The sequence below is a fragment of the Necator americanus genome, chromosome II, assembly GCF_031761385.1.
Source record: "Necator americanus strain Aroian chromosome II, whole genome shotgun sequence".
In the NCBI taxonomy this organism is placed as follows: Eukaryota; Metazoa; Nematoda; class Chromadorea; order Rhabditida; family Ancylostomatidae; genus Necator; species Necator americanus.
In genome coordinates, this window is record NC_087372.1 from 18,119,607 (window position 1) to 18,140,701 (window position 21,095).

Sequence of the window (21,095 nt, forward strand, 5' to 3'; positions counted from 1 at the left end):
TGCTCACATACCATCGCGCGGCGAGCAATCGCGATGATCCGCGATACTCCCCGCGGCCCAAATAAAAGACACTGCCAGAATAAAATACACAATCGGCGAGCAAAACAAAAACAAATCTTAAATGAAGCAATTATTCTACATCTTGCAGAAGGTGTAACTGTCTTCTTAAGAGTTTTAATCGCTGCACGCTCTGCCGCAGCCGACGCTTCAACTCCTCTAGCTGTTGTCGGGTTTCTTCGCTTCTCTGAGGCCGAAAGCACAGCGAAGGGTGATGTCCGTAATCGGCGCAGTACCGGCACTTCGTTGTCCTTTTGTCGCACCTATGTCCTCCCGTGCAGCGTTTTTTGAGACACACCCTGCAACGTGCGGCTTCGCGTATTATGCGCCATCTCCGGCGGGTGTCGGGGTAGACATCACAAGCGTCCGAGTAATGCACGCCGATTAGTCCACAAAAGACGCACGGCATCGTCGTTTCGTTTTCGTTCCTGATCTGCCCTGTTTCAAATCTGCGGCGAGGGCAAGTCTTCTCGTTCGCCATCTCGTGAATCCGTCGCTCCAGGTCCCTTTTTTCGGTGAGAACACGTAATATCTCCTCGTTGAGACGTCTTGTCTCGCTCGTATCTTTTGGTGCCAGCGCCTCCTCGTGATAAGCGTTCTCCTCGGTAACCTCGGCTCCCACGACCTCGTCTACAACGACAAAAACGTCGTCGGGACGGATTTCCTCTTGCAGTTCTTCCATGAATTCTGCGTTGTCGTCGATAGCGCGTTGTTCCCGTCCCTCTTCGCTTTCCTGCCGCCGCGCGCCCGAATCCTGCGTCTCCGCAGCCTCCGCGCCGCGATGGTCCTCCGCAGACTCGGTCTGCGTCGCGCTATGCTCCAGTTGGGATCCTCGTAGTATGTGCGTGATGTTGTCGAGCTTGCGTATTATCAGGTTTTCGAAGAATCGGTTGTCCTCGTCCTCGATCTGCTGATCTTGAAACTGGTCTTCCGCAATGCTCTCGCCAATCGTTCGGAGTAGTCCGGAGTAATGTTGAAGGAATCCGAGCTGCTCTGAAATGGTGTTCTCTAAGTCCTTGAGTCCCATAGCTAAGGTATCACCTTCAGTATCCGTGCGCGGCTCGGCTAGTTTGGCGTTCCATTGTTCCAGCGATATCACGCGTGTAGCTACGAGGAGTGGAGGAAAGGAAAAAAGGAACGTGAGTGTCGTTCGCGACAGAAGCAACTCGAGGCGTAGCTTATCCACGGAAGCGGCTGCCATGCTGTGTTTCCAGTATCTGGTCTGCCACGAACTATCATCCGCTCGGAGGGCCTCTACTTGAGTATCCAGGTGAAGGATGGAGCGCATCGTCCTGTGAAGCGTTTCCACGGTTCGCGCAATCTGGTCCACGAGCTGTTGGGGGGTGGGGAGTTGCGGCAGAGCGTGTAGCAGCTCTTCATAGTCGTGCTGTAAGCTACGTAGCTGACATGAAGTGGATGCCGAATGGATAGGGTTTGGCGAAGGAGGAGCCGAGTTGAATTCCATAACTTGCTGAAAAAATAGGCACAACATTGGCGATTCACTAGCCTACGCGTTATCTGTGGAAAATGGTATCCTTCCTTTTTTTTTTTTTTTTGTTTTATACTTTGTTATTGTGTAAAAGAGAGAGAGAAAAAAATCGAATGTTGTCTCTTAATCGTGTACAGATGGGTATTCTCATTGCGTGTAGGGTCAGAGCCATTTTTCATGCGCGTCCCGATTTGGTCGTGGTGTGCGAAATCTCTCTAGCGTGGTTGCCAGCAGTCGTACCGGGTAGCATACCAGGGTAAGTGCGCCGCGCAAAAGGAGCGTCATGAGGCGTATTCCCAGAGATTGTAGGCACAAGTAGGACACCAATAAGGCAAAAATCACTGCCAGAATGCTGACAAACAGTACTTTGTACCAGTCCATGAAGACGTTCAGTATGTGGTGAAAGTCTGGGAGCTGGAAACCATGGTAAGCGGTAGTGTTCCCTTGAATAAAGTCAGTCATTGCAGCATGAAAATTGCTCGTGTACCGTAGAATACCCGATAGAACGAAGTAATGCACGGTTTCTCCACATCTGATCGAGCAATTGAGAAGTTGGCGTGCGGAATCCAAGTGGAAATAGAGATTTGACTCAGGTGAAGTGGGAGCGCATGGTACCACAAAGGCATGGCGACCACACAGGACTTCTCCGAGCGTGTTAGTTGATGATCTACAGGTGACCTTGGCTGTAGCTCCCTTCGCACAGTAGTAGCATCCCTCCAGTTCGCTGTTGGCGATGTTACACACATTGTTGGTGACAAGGAGATTCGCAGTCTCGATGACCGTCTTGAACTGAACAACAAAGTCCGCTGATACCATTTGTGAAATTTTTGCTGTGACTGTCTCATTGAGTCGTCGCGATAGCTCCCAGGAAGCTGTTTTCACTGGGAGAACTAAGTTGAGCTGCTTGAAATATGCCAGGATATCTTTTGTAGGGCATGCACAGCTGACACTGTTTTCCGCGGCGTGACATCTGCAATCATCTTTGAGGGTGCAGTTCATGTCTCTAGCGTGGCGCCAAGAAGCACAGAGAAGGTCCGGTGTAAAAGGATTATTCCAGATCGCGACATCTCGTCCATCTGTGACAAACTCTTTGGAGAGATTGGGTAGAGGAGGTAGAGTTACCGCCGTCATCGTAACTGTCATTGACGGTACTTCCGTGGGCACGTTCGGAGTTATAGCGAGGACATATCGCCTTTTTCCTTCAGAGGAGCTGAGGTCCTCAATTGTCACCTCCAATTTTACTTGTTCAGTCCATCGGGTACAGCGGAATATTTCGTAGACTTTGCTGTTCTTCGGCACCGCGTATACGCGGTAGAACAGACAACCGGAACTTAAGAAGAAACAGTCGCATCCTGGGCCGCCGCACGATTCCATGCAGCCTGTGCGACCTGGATATTTATTTCCTTCCTCAAGTTCCGGTATCAGACTTGAATGGTGGATCGCGGCGCATTTTTGACCTTGACACGAGCCCATGTGCGGGCAGCGTTTGCTGTCAATCCTTTGCAGCTCCACTGCTCGTGTGAAGATCCTCGACTCCTGTTCACAGTGTAGGTAGAGGCCTTTCCAACGAAGTTTGACGTTTGCGATCAAGGTTGCGTTTCGAGTGAGTCGTAGACAGGCTTCACGATGGAAAGTGTTGATTTTGAGAAGCTCGTTCAGGTAAATCGAGCAACTTTCGTGTCCGTCGTAGTTGTTACATACAGTGGAGCGATGTTCAAGTACATTTACTTGTTGGCACGCATGGATCGCATATGTGGATACGGCAAGAGTTATTGCCAAAACTGCTAGCAAACGGTCTCTGTGCGATTGTGGCCGTCGTCGTCTCATCCTGCGGCATAGTGTCATGCAGAGCTTTATGAGTGCAGATGCCAAAATTAGGAGGATCCTTCTCAGCACGATGAGAATGATACGGATCGGTTTTCCCATAGTCATGGGAACATACAGGAGTACATATAGTATGGCTACTATAACGTATAAGAGGAGTGCTGTGATGACTATTGCACCCATTGGCCAACACTCGGGGTTGAAGACGACCGTTGAGCATATCCAACAATCGAGTTGTTGACAGAAATTGAGGCGATGGCACATTGTCTCCATGGTTGCCAGTTGATCTCCGGTATTCCATTTAAGTGACACTAGGTAGTCATGAAGTGTTACCTCTGGTGGAAATTTGACAAGGAAGGGGTTTGTCACTGGGGTGATCATTTGACAATGGTGGTCCGCGCAGATTTCAAACGGATCGTTCCGAGATGTATGAACGAGCACACCTTCGTTGCTACACGTCATGCTTATATCCCTGTTGGCAAAAGTAGACGAAGTTGTGAACAATGTGATGATCATGATGTAGAATAGGAACCATTTTGGTGGGAAACGTCTGACTGTTGCAGTTTGAGTTGTCGTAACCACTTGCTCATCAGCGTAATGTACTGCGCGTCGCGGACGCAGGTTGTAAGGATGAGAAGTGGGTATTTGTTCGTCTGTCCCGTCTGATACTGCGTGATCTCCTGGTGTGGTGTGGGACGGAGTTGTAGCAGGCTGTATTTCCAGAGGGATGAGAAGGTTTGGAGGTCGTCGTATTTTTCTGCGCGCTGGCGTGAGAAGCTCGACTTCTCTAATTTCCCCATCCCGTCCTGCTCGAGTATCGGTAATTCGTGCTAGCTTCCACTCATTACGTGGAATTACTGGATCGCTTACTAAAACCACGTCCCCTATGGTAGGAGTCTCTCGTCCCTGTCGTTTACTTGAGATTGTCCTTCTGTGCGTTTCCCGTAGGCAGGTCAGGTAATGTTTTTGCCAAATAGTCCAAAATCGTTCCGTGGCACCGCATGATGATTGTAAGGAAGCAATGACCTCTTGACGAGTTTGGAGGGCTCGAATCTCGTCTGGGGTATGGTAGTCGGGATCGTTTGTCATGGGATCTGTGAGGTGTGTGGTTGGTAGGGTTAGTGTCAAATCCTTTTGGAGGAAGTCGATTGGTCGAATGGAAGAAAAGTCTTCCTGTCCATCACCTTGGTAAGTGAGCGGCCTTGAGTTGAGACAAGCTTCAATTTCCGTCAAGATCGTTCGTAAATGGTCTCCGGAACGGTGATTTGTGCCTCGTAGTGACTTATATAAAGCGTGTTTGACGGATTTGATGAGGCGCTCATAAAAACCGCCCTGCCATGGTGCGTAGGGAGTGATGTGGTTCCACTGAATCTCTTGATTTGATGTGGCGTTATGTATACTTGAGCTGAGGGTTTCCCCTTGAGGTGAACCTGCTAAAATGCTGGCTCCGAGCAGAAAAGACGGGGCATTATCACATGTGATAGAGTCAGGAACACCTCTTCTAGCCACAAATCTTCGTAAGGCGTTGATGAAATCTTCCGTGCTCATGCTGTCTACCATTTCCAGATGAATCAAACGGGTAACCATGCAGGTGAAAATGCAACCATAGCCGTGAGTTTTACCGGCTTCCAGGTGTGTGGAGGGTAAGTCGAAGAAATCGAGCCCGATATGCTGGAACGGACGGCTGCGCATAACCCTATCGCGGATCATCGCGATTGCTCGCCGCGCGATGGTATGTGAGCAGGACGGGTGCGCAGCTTATCTCCTCTCTCATCTAAAAAACAGTGCTGCGCACCCGCCCTGCAGACCTTCTTAAGCCTCCAGTGAGGCTTCTTTGTTTCATTGTCTTTTTTTTATATATAATAATTCCATTTTTGTTCTTTTCTCTCTTGTACATTTTTTGGTTGATTTTTATGGGGTTTAATTACCCAAGTTTGAGGTAATGAATGGTTGATTGCGTTGGGTGGTTGAGTGTCGTTTTCGTAACCGCGTGGCACAAGGCACGAGCTTAACCGCTACTTTATGGTGCATGGCTATTTCGATCTCGGACGCACGGACACAGGTACGATAGGGATTTTCGGCTAACGAAAGTTCGGATTTTGTCGCTTCTTGTTGTGGATTTCACGTTTTGGATCGCTCTCACACTACTTCACACAATCCTTCTTCCTTCACTTTTGGAGTAAAACCTCGCTTTCCCCTTTGGACGACGCAAAAAAAAAAAAAAAAAAAAAACGCTGATTTTTCCAATCATTCACACATTTTGGAATTTTAACACCCCACGGATTTGGCTAGGAACAAACAGGCCATCACTTTCCTCCCTTCTCACCTCTTACGCTGTAGTGCCAGGACTTTCAACGAACAGCTGCAGTCCGCATTTTTTTCCTTTCACACTTGGATTGCACTCTTCTCTTTCCGGGAATCCCCGTTTTTTTTTTTTGCCTTTGAAATAATTTCGCGTTCTCCATTTTGGGCGACGCCAGACAAACAGCGCTCTCTATTCTCCCGATTTTCTGGACCTAGAAAAGGCACAAGATTCTGCCTGAAACAAAAGTAGCATTAGCCTCATCCGTACCGTATCAGAGCTATTTTCTTCTCAGTTCATCTTCATTGAAGATTTTTTTTTGTTTTGTGCGATACGCATGCCCGGTTTGGTCTTCTCAGTTGGTGAAAAATGGTTGGTCCAGCATCACTAAGAACAAAAAAGGCCTTACTGACACGATACTGCAATAATTTGTCTCGGGTAATCGAGAGAATCGATTCTGCTCACACCGCCGCGCAAGCTAGTAGCGATGACGCAACATCTCCTCCACGCATCAAAGCATCGCTGTTTGAACTCGACGCCACGGCAAAGCTAGCGGCAGATGCCTTGAATGCTTTCACGGCAGCGCTGGACGAGATCGATGAACTACCCGAAGAACAAGACAAGCAGGCGAACGACTACATTGACTCATCGCTTTCGTTGATTGAGCGCGCTCGTCTGATGGCGATTGAACTCGACGCAAAAAACATTGGGGACCGGGAGGAAAATGACGAGAGAGGATGGACAGAGATGATGAGACCAAAACTTCCGCCAATACCCATACCCATATTTACGGGAAAGCTTCAGGAATACACCAACTTTTGGACACTTTTCGAATCCAACGTCGACAGACAACCACTCACCAATCTACAGAAGTTTAACTATTTATTAACCGCTTTGCGAGGGGAACCCCGAGAACTGATTAAACGATATCCAATAACCGAAGCCAACTATACGCACGCCATTCAACTTTTGAGGGACAAGTATGGGGACGAATCTAAGCTCATCGCGGACTTACAATCGCGCCTTGAAATGACGAAGGCAGACAACAAATCTATCTACGCTCAACGTCGCCTTCTCGAACAAATTCTTCCCATAGTAACTCAGTTGGAAGAGTTGGGAATAACACTGAATGGCTCGTATCCTACAAAGAAGCTTCTCTCCAAGTTTTCTTACACATTGCAGCGTCAAGTTCTGGAACGCTGCCTCTTGCAAAATAAGAAAGAAACCGATTGGATTATGCGGGATGTGCTCTCTGAGCTGGACGATCTGATAACCACACAAGAACAGATCAGTGAAATGATCGATAGCATTCCCAACAAGTGTGATGATCGCAGCAGAGATTCTCATAACAACAACAGATCGAAGAAATTCCTCATGAAGAATGCGACAACAAAGCCTGACCCGAATGCATGTATGTTTTGCGGATCAACGCAACACAAATCAGCTGATTGCACAAGGATTCCAAGCATCCACCAGCGACGTACCTATATGCAACAACATAGGAGATGCCTCAACTGTGGGAAAGAAGGCCACTTTGTGAAAGACTGCACAAGTAAAGGATGCAGGTATTGCACGGGGATGAAGCATCATCATACCCTCTGCCCCCAGAGGCACAACTTGGGAGAGAGCACAGACCAAACCCCACCAAGGGCAAGGACAAACACTAATACTCCACAGAACAGACCGCCGGTACCCAATGTACCTCGGAATACGAAACGACATGTGAAAACTGCGGTAGCGACGGCACAACCAGTGCAGACTACCGACAGCAGCGCGACCTACCCGGACATAACGGATACTGCGCAGCACTCACCGCAAGATACATCTATCCTTCAGAATAGTACGGTAGACGCCCTGGACAATAAGGTATTGTTACTGACAGGAGTAGCGCGGGTACGGGATGAAGCGCGTGATGACTGGAAAGAAGTGGAGATCCTCTTCGACACAGGAGCCGACCAGTCATTCATAAGCTCTGCTCTCGCAGAAGAATTGAACCTGAAATGTACAAAAGAGAAGGAGCTCACTATGTACACTTTCGGTTCTACTGACCCTAAACCGACCAAGTGTAGGCACACAACGTTGGACCTGTGGGATAATCAGGGACAAAAACATCCCGTACGGCTATGTACCACACCGGTACTCACAAGTAAAGGACAAACGACCCAACTCGACCACGCGGACCTAGAGTTTGTGGCACAACACAACATCCACCTGTCCAAACCTACGTCCAATTCCACATCCATACCACAGATATTACTCGGATGTGATCAGTTGTGGGGTTTATTGGATGCTCCCCTTCCACGCTTTAAACTCCCATCGGGCCTGCTCCTCATTCCCTCAAAACTCGGATATTTGCTGACCGGAAAGCAGCACACCTTCCACGGAATAGAAGGACAACAGAATGAGGTCAATATCAGCATGATCACCATGGTACAGGCCTTCACAGAATCTGAAGATGAGATGAGCCGATGGGACAGATACTGGACAATGGACTCAGCCGGTATATGCGAGTTCACGGGAACTAAAAACGAAGAAAAAACCGCAGTTAATGAACAAGTGGTTATGTTCTTCAATAACACAATCGAACGCCGTCCTGATGGGTACTACGTTCGGTTGCCGTATAAGGACAATCACCCCCCCACTACCGGACAATAGGCAAATAGCTCTGAAACGGTTACAAGGAGTAATACGGACGCTGAAATCGAGTCCACAGTTATTACAAGATTACGAAAACACATTCCACACCCAGCTGGAAAAGGGAATTATTGAACAAATTCCAAACAACCAACCAGGTATCGGACCTATCGTACACTACATTCCACACCAACCGGTGGTCACGCCCCACAAAGAAACGACAAAATTACGAATTGTGTTTGATGCATCCTCACACTACAAGGAATGCCCTTCACTAAATGACATACTACACCAAGGACCATTGGTATTACCGGATCTTTACGCGATGCTGCTACGTTTTCGAATGTTACCTTATGTAGCAATATCGGACGTGGAGAAAGCCTTCTTACAGGTACACCTCAATGAAATGGATAGGGACGCCACGAGATTTATCTGGGTACGCGACGTGGACCTACCAGTCACTGAAGACAACATCGTCACATACCGTTTCACCCGGGTCACATTTGGCCTGAACGTATCGCCATTCCTCTTGGCTGGTACAGTAACCTACCACTTACATCATGTCGTTGAAAACAAAGAATTGGCGAAGGAAATCAAGGACAACTTATACGTGGATAACCTGATCCTAGCCGCACGTACCCCTGAAGATCTGGCCAAAAAAGTCGTAGATTCACGCGAGATTTTCCAGGATATGGGGATGAACCTGAGAGAGTTTTTGGCCAATGACGTTAATCTCAAGGACTTCATCTCTCAAGAGGCTTGCGCGAAAGCAGCGGTGCAGAAAGTGCTAGGGATAGAATGGAATGCAACAGGAGACTACCTCTCCATGTGCTGTACTTTACCATTCATAGGCCAAGTCACAAAAAGGATTGTAGCGCGACAAATAGCGGCCGTATACGACCCATTGGGGTGGATGGTCCCACTGCTGACGCAGGCAAAGCATTTCCAACAAACCTTGTGGAAACACAAGTTCGAATGGGACAATATTCTTCCAGCATCCCTCCAGGAGCAGTGGCAAAAAATCACACAAAACATCAACGGGTTTGCCCGTACCTTTCCACGACGATTTTTCACACAACCTCAAGACAAGGACACTTGCATCGCAGTGTTCGCTGACGCCAGTGACATCGCCATGTCCACATGTGCGTACCTATTCGATGGAAAGCACTCCGCGCTGGTAATGGCTAAATGCAAATTGCCATCGATAAAAACGACCACTACAATGCCAAAGATGGAGATGAACGCATTAACAATGGCAGCTCGATTGACATGGTCAGTATACCAAGCCATGAAGGAGCCCTGGCCAAATATGTCCGCTTCTCCACCACAAATTGTCATCCTTTCGGATTCCCAAATTGCATTGAGCTGGCTAACAACGTCAGAGGAAAAGGCCAGTCCAGGTGTCCTTATTTCCAACCGAATAAAGGAAATACGCAAGATCACCGCGGCCCTAAACGACGAAGGTCTTACAGTACGTTTCGCATATGTAAACACAAAAGACAATCCTGCTGATGCGGGAACACGGGGGCTGAACCAGGAACAGTTACAGGACCATCCCTGGTGGACGGGGCCAGATTTTTTACGGACACCTATCAACCACTGGCCCACGATTTTTTATCCATATGACTGGCAGGGTACTCACGAAACGGAAGAATTGCAGCCTCCCACTGAAGCAGGTACAGTCTCGATCACAATGAACTCAGCATCAACGAGACTTCTGCAAGAATCCTGCAATGACCTGATCGACGCCAAACGCTTCAGCTCCTTCAAGAAAGCAAAGAGAGTGACAGCATGGGCGCTGTTGTTTATTAAAAAACTGATGCGCTCACTACCACAACAGTCAGTGGACAGGATATTCCAGAAAATACCAGAGCTACGGACCATACAGGACACAACAATACTTTTGGGGCAGCACATCAAAGCGGCACGGATTGCGCTACTCCGAAACCATCAATCTTCATTTCTATCACATTACCATAAAAAACTGCGGAATGACACTTTGCGTCTATATCAAGACAAGGACCTTCTATGGCGATCACAAGGACGCCTCCAGAACTCGACATTAGGAGCAGATGCGAAATCACCCATTTTCGTGGCTCCGAATACACCTCTGTCACAACTCCTCATCAAGGACGCTCATGGCGATTACCATCAAGGTGTGGAACATACAATCGCCACAATTAGACAAACGTACTGGATACCAAAAATACGGCAACAAGTACGAAAACTAGTGAGCAAATGCGTACAATGCAGACGACTAAATGCCCTTCCTTACCCATATCCAGACATGACTGATTTACCACAACAAAGGGTTATGCGCAGCCGTCCGTTCCAGCATATCGGGCTCGATTTCTTCGACTTACCCTCCACACACCTGGAAGCCGGTAAAACTCACGGCTATGGTTGCATTTTCACCTGCATGGTTACCCGTTTGATTCATCTGGAAATGGTAGACAGCATGAGCACGGAAGATTTCATCAACGCCTTACGAAGATTTGTGGCTAGAAGAGGTGTTCCTGACTCTATCACATGTGATAATGCCCCGTCTTTTCTGCTCGGAGCCAGCATTTTAGCAGGTTCACCTCAAGGGGAAACCCTCAGCTCAAGTATACATAACGCCACATCAAATCAAGAGATTCAGTGGAACCACATCACTCCCTACGCACCATGGCAGGGCGGTTTTTATGAGCGCCTCATCAAATCCGTCAAACACGCTTTATATAAGTCACTACGAGGCACAAATCACCGTTCCGGAGACCATTTACGAACGATCTTGACGGAAATTGAAGCTTGTCTCAACTCAAGGCCGCTCACTTACCAAGGTGATGGACAGGAAGACTTTTCTTCCATTCGACCAATCGACTTCCTCCAAAAGGATTTGACACTAACCCTACCAACCACACACCTCACAGATCCCATGACAAACGATCCCGACTACCATACCCCAGACGAGATTCGAGCCCTCCAAACTCGTCAAGAGGTCATTGCTTCCTTACAATCATCATGCGGTGCCACGGAACGATTTTGGACTATTTGGCAAAAACATTACCTGACCTGCCTACGGGAAACGCACAGAAGGACAATCTCAAGTAAACGACAGGGACGAGAGACTCCTACCATAGGGGACGTGGTTTTAGTAAGCGATCCAGTAATTCCACGTAATGAGTGGAAGCTAGCACGAATTACCGATACTCGAGCAGGACGGGATGGGGAAATTAGAGAAGTCGAGCTTCTCACGCCAGCGCGCAGAAAAATACGACGACCTCCAAACCTTCTCATCCCTCTGGAAATACAGCCTGCTACAACTCCGTCCCACACCACACCAGGAGATCACGCAGTATCAGACGGGACAGACGAACAAATACCCACTTCTCATCCTTACAACCTGCGTCCGCGACGCGCAGTACATTACGCTGATGAGCAAGTGGTTACGACAACTCAAACTGCAACAGTCAGACGTTTCCCACCAAAATGGTTCCTATTCTACATCATGATCATCACATTGTTCACAACTTCGTCTACTTTTGCCAACAGGGATATAAGCATGACGTGTAGCAACGAAGGTGTGCTCGTTCATACATCTCGGAACGATCCGTTTGAAATCTGCGCGGACCACCATTGTCAAATGATCACCCCAGTGACAAACCCCTTCCTTGTCAAATTTCCACCAGAGGTAACACTTCATGACTACCTAGTGTCACTTAAATGGAATACCGGAGATCAACTGGCAACCATGGAGACAATGTGCCATCGCCTCAATTTCTGTCAACAACTCGATTGTTGGATATGCTCAACGGTCGTCTTCAACCCCGAGTGTTGGCCAATGGGTGCAATAGTCATCACAGCACTCCTCTTATACGTTATAGTAGCCATACTATATGTACTCCTGTATGTTCCCATGACTATGGGAAAACCGATCCGTATCATTCTCATCGTGCTGAGAAGGATCCTCCTAATTTTGGCATCTGCACTCATAAAGCTCTGCATGACACTATGCCGCAGGATGAGACGACGACGGCCACAATCGCACAGAGACCGTTTGCTAGCAGTTTTGGCAATAACTCTTGCCGTATCCACATATGCGATCCATGCGTGCCAACAAGTAAATGTACTTGAACATCGCTCCACTGTATGTAACAACTACGACGGACACGAAAGTTGCTCGATTTACCTGAACGAGCTTCTCAAAATCAACACTTTCCATCGTGAAGCCTGTCTACGACTCACTCGAAACGCAACCTTGATCGCAAACGTCAAACTTCGTTGGAAAGGCCTCTACCTACACTGTGAACAGGAGTCGAGGATCTTCACACGAGCAGTGGAGCTGCAAAGGATTGACAGCAAACGCTGCCCGCACATGGGCTCGTGTCAAGGTCAAAAATGCGCCGCGATCCACCATTCAAGTCTGATACCGGAACTTGAGGAAGGAAATAAATATCCAGGTCGCACAGGCTGCATGGAATCGTGCGGCGGCCCAGGATGCGACTGTTTCTTCTTAAGTTCCGGTTGTCTGTTCTACCGCGTATACGCGGTGCCGAAGAACAGCAAAGTCTACGAAATATTCCGCTGTACCCGATGGACTGAACAAGTAAAATTGGAGGTGACAATTGAGGACCTCAGCTCCTCTGAAGGAAAAAGGCGATATGTCCTCGCTATAACTCCGAACGTGCCCACGGAAGTACCGTCAATGACAGTTACGATGACGGCGGTAACTCTACCTCCTCTACCCAATCTCTCCAAAGAGTTTGTCACAGATGGACGAGATGTCGCGATCTGGAATAATCCTTTTACACCGGACCTTCTCTGTGCTTCTTGGCGCCACGCTAGAGACATGAACTGCACCCTCAAAGATGATTGCAGATGTCACGCCGCGGAAAACAGTGTCAGCTGTGCATGCCCTACAAAAGATATCCTGGCATATTTCAAGCAGCTCAACTTAGTTCTCCCAGTGAAAACAGCTTCCTGGGAGCTATCGCGACGACTCAATGAGACAGTCACAGCAAAAATTTCACAAATGGTATCAGCGGACTTTGTTGTTCAGTTCAAGACGGTCATCGAGACTGCGAATCTCCTTGTCACCAACAATGTGTGTAACATCGCCAACAGCGAACTGGAGGGATGCTACTACTGTGCGAAGGGAGCTACAGCCAAGGTCACCTGTAGATCATCAACTAACACGCTCGGAGAAGTCCTGTGTGGTCGCCATGCCTTTGTGGTACCATGCGCTCCCACTTCACCTGAGTCAAATCTCTATTTCCACTTGGATTCCGCACGCCAACTTCTCAATTGCTCGATCAGATGTGGAGAAACCGTGCATTACTTCGTTCTATCGGGTATTCTACGGTACACGAGCAATTTTCATGCTGCAATGACTGACTTTATTCAAGGGAACACTACCGCTTACCATGGTTTCCAGCTCCCAGACTTTCACCACATACTGAACGTCTTCATGGACTGGTACAAAGTACTGTTTGTCAGCATTCTGGCAGTGATTTTTGCCTTATTGGTGTCCTACTTGTGCCTACAATCTCTGGGAATACGCCTCATGACGCTCCTTTTGCGCGGCGCACTTACCCTGGTATGCTACCCGGTACGACTGCTGGCAACCACGCTAGAGAGATTTCGCACACCACGACCAAATCGGGACGCGCATGAAAAATGGCTCTGACCCTACACGCAATGAGAATACCCATCTGTACACGATTAAGAGACAACATTCGATTTTTTTTCTCTCTCTCTTTTACACAATAACAAAGTATAAAACAAAAAAAAAAAAAAAGGAAGGATACCATTTTCCACAGATAACGCGTAGGCTAGTGAATCGCCAATGTTGTGCCTATTTTTTCAGCAAGTTATGGAATTCAACTCGGCTCCTCCATCGCCAAACCCTATCCATTGGGCATCCACTTCATGTCAGCTACGTAGCTTACAGCACGACTATGAAGAGCTGCTACACGCTCTGCCGCAACTCCCCACCCCCAACAGCTCGTGGACCAGATTGCGCGAACCGTGGAAACGCTTCACAGGACGATGCGCTCCATCCTTCACCTGGATACTCAAATAGAGGCCCTCCGAGCGGATGATAGTTCGTGGCAGACCAGATACTGGAAACACAGCATGGCAGCCGCTTCCGTGGATAAGCTACGCCTCGAGTTGCTTCTGTCGCGAACGACACTCACGTTCCTTTTTTCCTTTCCTCCACTCCTCGTAGCTACACGCGTGATATCGCTGGAGCAATGGAACGCCAAACTAGCCGAGCCGCGCACGGATACTGAAGAGCAGCTCGGATTCCTTCAACATTACTCCGGACTACTCCGAACGATTGGCGAGAGCATTGCGGAAGACCAGTTTCAAGATCAGCAGATCGAGGACGAGGACAACCGATTCTTCGAAAACCTGATAATACGCAAGCTCGACAACATCACGCACATACTACGAGGATCCCAACTGGAGCATAGCGCGACGCAGACCGAGTCTGCGGAGGACCATCGCGGCGCGGAGGCTGCGGAGACGCAGGATTCGGGCGCGCGGCGGCAGGAAAGCGAAGAGGGACGGGAACAACGCGCTATCGACGACAACGCAGAATTCATGGAAGAACTGCAAGAGGAAATCCGTCCCGACGACGTTTTTGTCGTTGTAGACGAGGTCGTGGGAGCCGAGGTTACCGAGGAGAACGCTTATCACGAGGAGGCGCTGGCACCAAAAGATACGAGCGAGACAAGACGTCTCAACGAGGAGATATTACGTGTTCTCACCGAAAAAAGGGACCTGGAGCGACGGATTCACGAGATGGCGAACGAGAAGACTTGCCCTCGCCGCAGATTTGAAACAGGGCAGATCAGGAACGAAAACGAAACGACGATGCCGTGCGTCTTTTGTGGACTAATCGGCGTGCATTACTCGGACGCTTGTGATGTCTACCCCGACACCCGCCGGAGATGGCGCATAATACGCGAAGCCGCACGTTGCAGGGTGTGTCTCAAAAAACGCTACACGGGAGGACATAGGTGCGACAAAAGGACAACGAAGTGCCGGTACTGCGCCGATTACGGACATCACCCTTCGCTGTGCTTTCGGCCTCAGAGAAGCGAAGAAACCCGACAACAGCTAGAGGAGTTGAAGCGTCGGCTGCGGCAGAGCGTGCAGCGATTAAAACTCTTAAGAAGACAGTTACACCTTCTGCAAGATGTAGAATAATTGCTTCATTTAAGATTTGTTTTTGTTTTGCTCGCCGATTGTGTATTTTATTCTGGCAGTGTCTTTTATTTGGGCCGCGGGGAGTATCGCGGATCATCGCGATTGCTCGCCGCGCGATGGTATGTGAGCAGGACGGGTGCGCAGCTTATCTCCTCTCTCATCTAAAAAACAGTGCTGCGCACCCGCCCTGCAGACCTTCTTAAGCCTCCAGTGAGGCTTCTTTGTTTCATTGTCTTTTTTTTATATATAATAATTCCATTTTTGTTCTTTTCTCTCTTGTACATTTTTTGGTTGATTTTTATGGGGTTTAATTACCCAAGTTTGAGGTAATGAATGGTTGATTGCGTTGGGTGGTTGAGTGTCGTTTTCGTAACCGCGTGGCACAAGGCACGAGCTTAACCGCTACTTTAAACCCTTTGTTGTGGTAAATCAGTCATGTCTGGATATGGGTAAGGAAGGGCATTTAGTCGTCTGCATTGTACGCATTTGCTCACTAGTTTTCGTACTTGTTGCCGTATTTTTGGTATCCAGTACGTTTGTCTAATTGTGGCGATTGTATGTTCCACACCTTGATGGTAATCGCCATGAGCGTCCTTGATGAGGAGTTGTGACAGAGGTGTATTCGGAGCCACGAAAATGGGTGATTTCGCATCTGCTCCTAATGTCGAGTTCTGGAGGCGTCCTTGTGATCGCCATAGAAGGTCCTTGTCTTGATATAGACGCAAAGTGTCATTCCGCAGTTTTTTATGGTAATGTGATAGAAATGAAGATTGATGGTTTCGGAGTAGCGCAATCCGTGCCGCTTTGATGTGCTGCCCCAAAAGTATTGTTGTGTCCTGTATGGTCCGTAGCTCTGGTATTTTCTGGAATATCCTGTCCACTGACTGTTGTGGTAGTGAGCGCATCAGTTTTTTAATAAACAACAGCGCCCATGCTGTCACTCTCTTTGCTTTCTTGAAGGAGCTGAAGCGTTTGGCGTCGATCAGGTCATTGCAGGATTCTTGCAGAAGTCTCGTTGATGCTGAGTTCATTGTGATCGAGACTGTACCTGCTTCAGTGGGAGGCTGCAATTCTTCCGTTTCGTGAGTACCCAGCCAGTCATATGGATAAAAAATCGTGGGCCAGTGGTTGATAGGTGTCCGTAAAAAATCTGGCCCCGTCCACCAGGGATGGTCCTGTAACTGTTCCTGGTTCAGCCCCCGTGTTCCCGCATCAGCAGGATTGTCTTTTGTGTTTACATATGCGAAACGTACTGTAAGACCTTCGTCGTTTAGGGCCGCGGTGATCTTGCGTATTTCCTTTATTCGGTTGGAAATAAGGACACCTGGACTGGCCTTTTCCTCTGACGTTGTTAGCCAGCTCAATGCAATTTGGGAATCCGAAAGGATGACAATTTGTGGTGGAGAAGCGGACATATTTGGCCAGGGCTCCTTCATGGCTTGGTATACTGACCATGTCAATCGAGCTGCCATTGTTAATGCGTTCATCTCCATCTTTGGCATTGTAGTGGTCGTTTTTATCGATGGCAATTTGCATTTAGCCATTACCAGCGCGGAGTGCTTTCCATCGAATAGGTACGCACATGTGGACATGGCGATGTCACTGGCGTCAGCGAACACTGCGATGCAAGTGTCCTTGTCTTGAGGTTGTGTGAAAAATCGTCGTGGAAAGGTACGGGCAAACCCGTTGATGTTTTGTGTGATTTTTTGCCACTGCTCCTGGAGGGATGCTGGAAGAATATTGTCCCATTCGAACTTGTGTTTCCACAAGGTTTGTTGGAAATGCTTTGCCTGCGTCAGCAGTGGGACCAGCCACCCCAATGGGTCGTATACGGCCGCTATTTGTCGCGCTACAATCCTTTTTGTGACTTGGCCTATGAATGGTAAAGTACAGCACATGGAGAGGTAGTCTCCTGTTGCATTCCATTCTATCCCTAGCACTTTCTGCACCGCTGCTTTCGCGCAAGCCTCTTGAGAGATGAAGTCCTTGAGATTAACGTCATTGGCCAAAAACTCTCTCAGGTTCATCCCCATATCCTGGAAAATCTCGCGTGAATCTACGACTTTTTTGGCCAGATCTTCAGGGGTACGTGCGGCTAGGATCAGGTTATCCACGTATAAGTTGTCCTTGATTTCCTTCGCCAATTCTTTGTTTTCAACGACATGATGTAAGTGGTAGGTTACTGTACCAGCCAAGAGGAATGGCGATACGTTCAGGCCAAATGTGACCCGGGTGAAACGGTATGTGACGATGTTGTCTTCAGTGACTGGTAGGTCCACGTCGCGTACCCAGATAAATCTCGTGGCGTCCCTATCCATTTCATTGAGGTGTACCTGTAAGAAGGCTTTCTCCACGTCCGATATTGCTACATAAGGTAACATTCGAAAACGTAGCAGCATCGCGTAAAGATCCGGTAATACCAATGGTCCTTGGTGTAGTATGTCATTTAGTGAAGGGCATTCCTTGTAGTGTGAGGATGCATCAAACACAATTCGTAATTTTGTCGTTTCTTTGTGGGGCGTGACCACCGGTTGGTGTGGAATGTAGTGTACGATAGGTCCGATACCTGGTTGGTTGTTTGGGATTTGTTCAATAATTCCCTTTTCCAGCTGGGTGTGGAATGTGTTTTCGTAATCTTGTAATAACTGTGGACTCGATTTCAGCGTCCGTATTACTTCTTGTAACCGTTTCAGAGCTATTTGCCGATTGTCCGGTAGTGGGGGGGTGATTGTCCTTATACGGCAACCGAACGTAGTACCCATCAGGACGGCGTTCGATTGTGTTATTGAAGAACATAACCACTTGTTCATTAACTGCGGTTTTTTCTTCGTTTTTAGTTCCCGTGAACTCGCATATACCGGCTGAGTCCATTGTCCAGTATCTGTCCCATCGGCTCATCTCATCTTCAGATTCTGTGAAGGCCTGTACCATGGTGATCATGCTGATATTGACCTCATTCTGTTGTCCTTCTATTCCGTGGAAGGTGTGCTGCTTTCCGGTCAGCAAATATCCGAGTTTTGAGGGAATGAGGAGCAGGCCCGATGGGAGTTTAAAGCGTGGAAGGGGAGCATCCAATAAACCCCACAACTGATCACATCCGAGTAATATCTGTGGTATGGATGTGGAATTGGACGTAGGTTTGGACAGGTGGATGTTGTGTTGTGCCACAAACGCTAGGTCCGCGTGGTCGAGTTGGGTCGTTTGTCCTTTACTTGTGAGTACCGGTGTGGTACATAGCCGTACGGGATGTTTTTGTCCCTGATTATCCCACAGGTCCAACGTTGTGTGCCTACACTTGGTCGGTTTAGGGTCAGTAGAACCGAAAGTGTACATAGTGAGCTCCTTCTCTTTTGTACATTTCAGGTTCAATTCTTCTGCGAGAGCAGAGCTTATGAATGACTGGTCGGCTCCTGTGTCGAAGAGGATCTCCACTTCTTTCCAGTCATCACGCGCTTCATCCCGTACCCGCGCTACTCCTGTCAGTAACAATACCTTATTGTCCAGGGCGTCTACCGTACTATTCTGAAGGATAGATGTATCTTGCGGTGAGTGCTGCGCAGTATCCGTTATGTCCGGGTAGGTCGCGCTGCTGTCGGTAGTCTGCACTGGTTGTGCCGTCGCTACCGCAGTTTTCACATGTCGTTTCGTATTCCGAGGTACATTGGGTACCGGCGGTCTGTTCTGTGGAGTATTAGTGTTTGTCCTTGCCCTTGGTGGGGTTTGGTCTGTGGTCTCTCCCAAGTTGTGCCTCTGGGGGCAGAGGGTATGATGATGCTTCATCCCCGTGCAATACCTGCATCCTTTACTTGTGCAGTCTTTCACAAAGTGGCCTTCTTTCCCACAGTTGAGGCATCTCCTATGTTGTTGCATATAGGTACGTCGCTGGTGGATGCTTGGAATCCTTGTGCAATCAGCTGATTTGTGTTGCGTTGATCCGCAAAACATACATGCATTCGGGTCAGGCTTTGTTGTCGCATTCTTCATGAGGAATTTCTTCGATCTGTTGTTGTTATGAGAATCTCTGCTGCGATCATCACACTTGTTGGGAATGCTATCGATCATTTCACTGATCTGTTCTTGTGTGGTTATCAGATCGTCCAGCTCAGAGAGCACATCCCGCATAATCCAATCGGTTTCTTTCTTATTTTGCAAGAGGCAGCGTTCCAGAACTTGACGCTGCAATGTGTAAGAAAACTTGGAGAGAAGCTTCTTTGTAGGATACGAGCCATTCAGTGTTATTCCCAACTCTTCCAACTGAGTTACTATGGGAAGAATTTGTTCGAGAAGGCGACGTTGAGCGTAGATAGATTTGTTGTCTGCCTTCGTCATTTCAAGGCGCGATTGTAAGTCCGCGATGAGCTTAGATTCGTCCCCATACTTGTCCCTCAAAAGTTGAATGGCGTGCGTATAGTTGGCTTCGGTTATTGGATATCGTTTAATCAGTTCTCGGGGTTCCCCTCGCAAAGCGGTTAATAAATAGTTAAACTTCTGTAGATTGGTGAGTGGTTGTCTGTCGACGTTGGATTCGAAAAGTGTCCAAAAGTTGGTGTATTCCTGAAGCTTTCCCGTAAATATGGGTATGGGTATTGGCGGAAGTTTTGGTCTCATCATCTCTGTCCATCCTCTCTCGTCATTTTCCTCCCGGTCCCCAATGTTTTTTGCGTCGAGTTCAATCGCCATCAGACGAGCGCGCTCAATCAACGAAAGCGATGAGTCAATGTAGTCGTTCGCCTGCTTGTCTTGTTCTTCGGGTAGTTCATCGATCTCGTCCAGCGCTGCCGTGAAAGCATTCAAGGCATCTGCCGCTAGCTTTGCCGTGGCGTCGAGTTCAAACAGCGATGCTTTGATGCGTGGAGGAGATGTTGCGTCATCGCTACTAGCTTGCGCGGCGGTGTGAGCAGAATCGATTCTCTCGATTACCCGAGACAAATTATTGCAGTATCGTGTCAGTAAGGCCTTTTTTGTTCTTAGTGATGCTGGACCAACCATTTTTCACCAACTGAGAAGACCAAACCGGGCATGCGTATCGCACAAAACAAAAAAAAATCTTCAATGAAGATGAACTGAGAAGAAAATAGCTCTGATACGGTACGGATGAGGCTAATGCTACTTTTGTTTCAGGCAGAATCTTGTGCCTTTTCTAGGTCCAGAAAATCGGGAGAATAGAGAGCGCTGTTTGTCTGGCGTCGCCCAAAATGGAGAACGCGAAATTATTTCAAAGGCGCAAAAAAAAACGGGGATTCCCGGAAAGAGAAGAGTGCAATCCAAGTGTGAAAGGAAAAAATGCGGACTGCAGCTGTTCGTTGAAAGTCCTGGCACTACAGCGTAAGAGGTGAGAAGGGAGGAAAGTGATGGCCTGTTTGTTCCTAGCCAAATCCGTGGGGTGTTAAAATTCCAAAATGTGTGAATGATTGGAAAAATCAGCGTTTTTTTTTTTTTTTTTTTTTTTGCGTCGTCCAAAGGGGAAAGCGAGGTTTTACTCCAAAAGTGAAGGAAGAAGGATTGTGTGAAGTAGTGTGAGAGCGATCCAAAACGTGAAATCCACAACAAGAAGCGACAAAATCCGAACTTTCGTTAGCCGAAAATCCCTAT

General features: G+C 48.1%; 6 protein-coding genes across 11 annotated transcripts; 3 read left to right on the forward strand and 3 right to left on the reverse strand.

The window, feature by feature from the left end:
• Positions 1-130: 130 nt before the first annotated feature.
• On the reverse strand, positions 131-5,062 carry RB195_018298 (uncharacterized protein; the record flags this gene model as incomplete). Of its 3 annotated transcripts, XM_064185666.1 has the most annotated exons (3): positions 217-356; positions 418-1,528; positions 1,799-5,062. In XM_064185666.1, 3 exons carry the CDS (start codon positions 5,060-5,062, stop codon positions 217-219), a joined length of 4,515 nt encoding a protein of 1,504 aa, XP_064041546.1. The 3 variants fall into 3 exon arrangements, with proteins under 3 accessions (XP_064041545.1, XP_064041546.1, XP_064041547.1); XM_064185664.1 differs by lacking the exon at positions 1,799-5,062 and having other exon boundaries at positions 131-1,522; XM_064185665.1 differs by lacking the exons at positions 217-356; positions 418-1,528 and having other exon boundaries at positions 1,709-5,062.
• Positions 5,063-6,041: 979 nt separating this feature from the next.
• RB195_018299 (uncharacterized protein) lies at positions 6,042-14,370 on the forward strand (the record flags this gene model as incomplete). Of its 2 annotated transcripts, XM_064185668.1 has the most annotated exons (3): positions 6,042-8,272; positions 8,328-13,884; positions 14,155-14,370. In XM_064185668.1, the coding sequence occupies 3 exons, from the start codon at positions 6,042-6,044 to the stop codon at positions 14,368-14,370; spliced, it is 8,004 nt and encodes a 2,667-aa protein (XP_064041548.1). The 2 variants fall into 2 exon arrangements, with proteins under 2 accessions (XP_064041548.1, XP_064041549.1); XM_064185667.1 differs by lacking the exons at positions 8,328-13,884; positions 14,155-14,370 and having other exon boundaries at positions 6,042-8,327.
• RB195_018300 (uncharacterized protein) lies at positions 8,632-13,974 on the forward strand (the record flags this gene model as incomplete). Its single annotated transcript, XM_064185669.1, has 1 exon — positions 8,632-13,974. One exon carries the CDS (start codon positions 8,632-8,634, stop codon positions 13,972-13,974), a length of 5,343 nt encoding a protein of 1,780 aa, XP_064041550.1.
• RB195_018301 (uncharacterized protein) lies at positions 14,337-15,503 on the forward strand (the record flags this gene model as incomplete). Of its 2 annotated transcripts, none has more annotated exons than XM_064185670.1 (1): positions 14,337-15,503. In XM_064185670.1, one exon carries the CDS (start codon positions 14,337-14,339, stop codon positions 15,501-15,503), a length of 1,167 nt encoding a protein of 388 aa, XP_064041551.1. The 2 variants fall into 2 exon arrangements, with proteins under 2 accessions (XP_064041551.1, XP_064041552.1); XM_064185671.1 differs by having other exon boundaries at positions 14,424-15,503.
• Positions 15,504-15,910: 407 nt separating this feature from the next.
• RB195_018302 (uncharacterized protein) lies at positions 15,911-17,902 on the reverse strand (the record flags this gene model as incomplete). Of its 2 annotated transcripts, none has more annotated exons than XM_064185672.1 (1): positions 15,911-17,902. In XM_064185672.1, the coding sequence occupies one exon, from the start codon at positions 17,900-17,902 to the stop codon at positions 15,911-15,913; it is 1,992 nt and encodes a 663-aa protein (XP_064041553.1). The 2 variants fall into 2 exon arrangements, with proteins under 2 accessions (XP_064041553.1, XP_064041554.1); XM_064185673.1 differs by having other exon boundaries at positions 15,911-17,884.
• A 190-nt stretch (positions 17,903-18,092) lies between these two features.
• RB195_018303 (uncharacterized protein) lies at positions 18,093-20,492 on the reverse strand (the record flags this gene model as incomplete). Its single annotated transcript, XM_064185674.1, has 1 exon — positions 18,093-20,492. The coding sequence occupies one exon, from the start codon at positions 20,490-20,492 to the stop codon at positions 18,093-18,095; it is 2,400 nt and encodes a 799-aa protein (XP_064041555.1).
• Between the last annotated feature and the right edge of the window lie 603 nt (positions 20,493-21,095).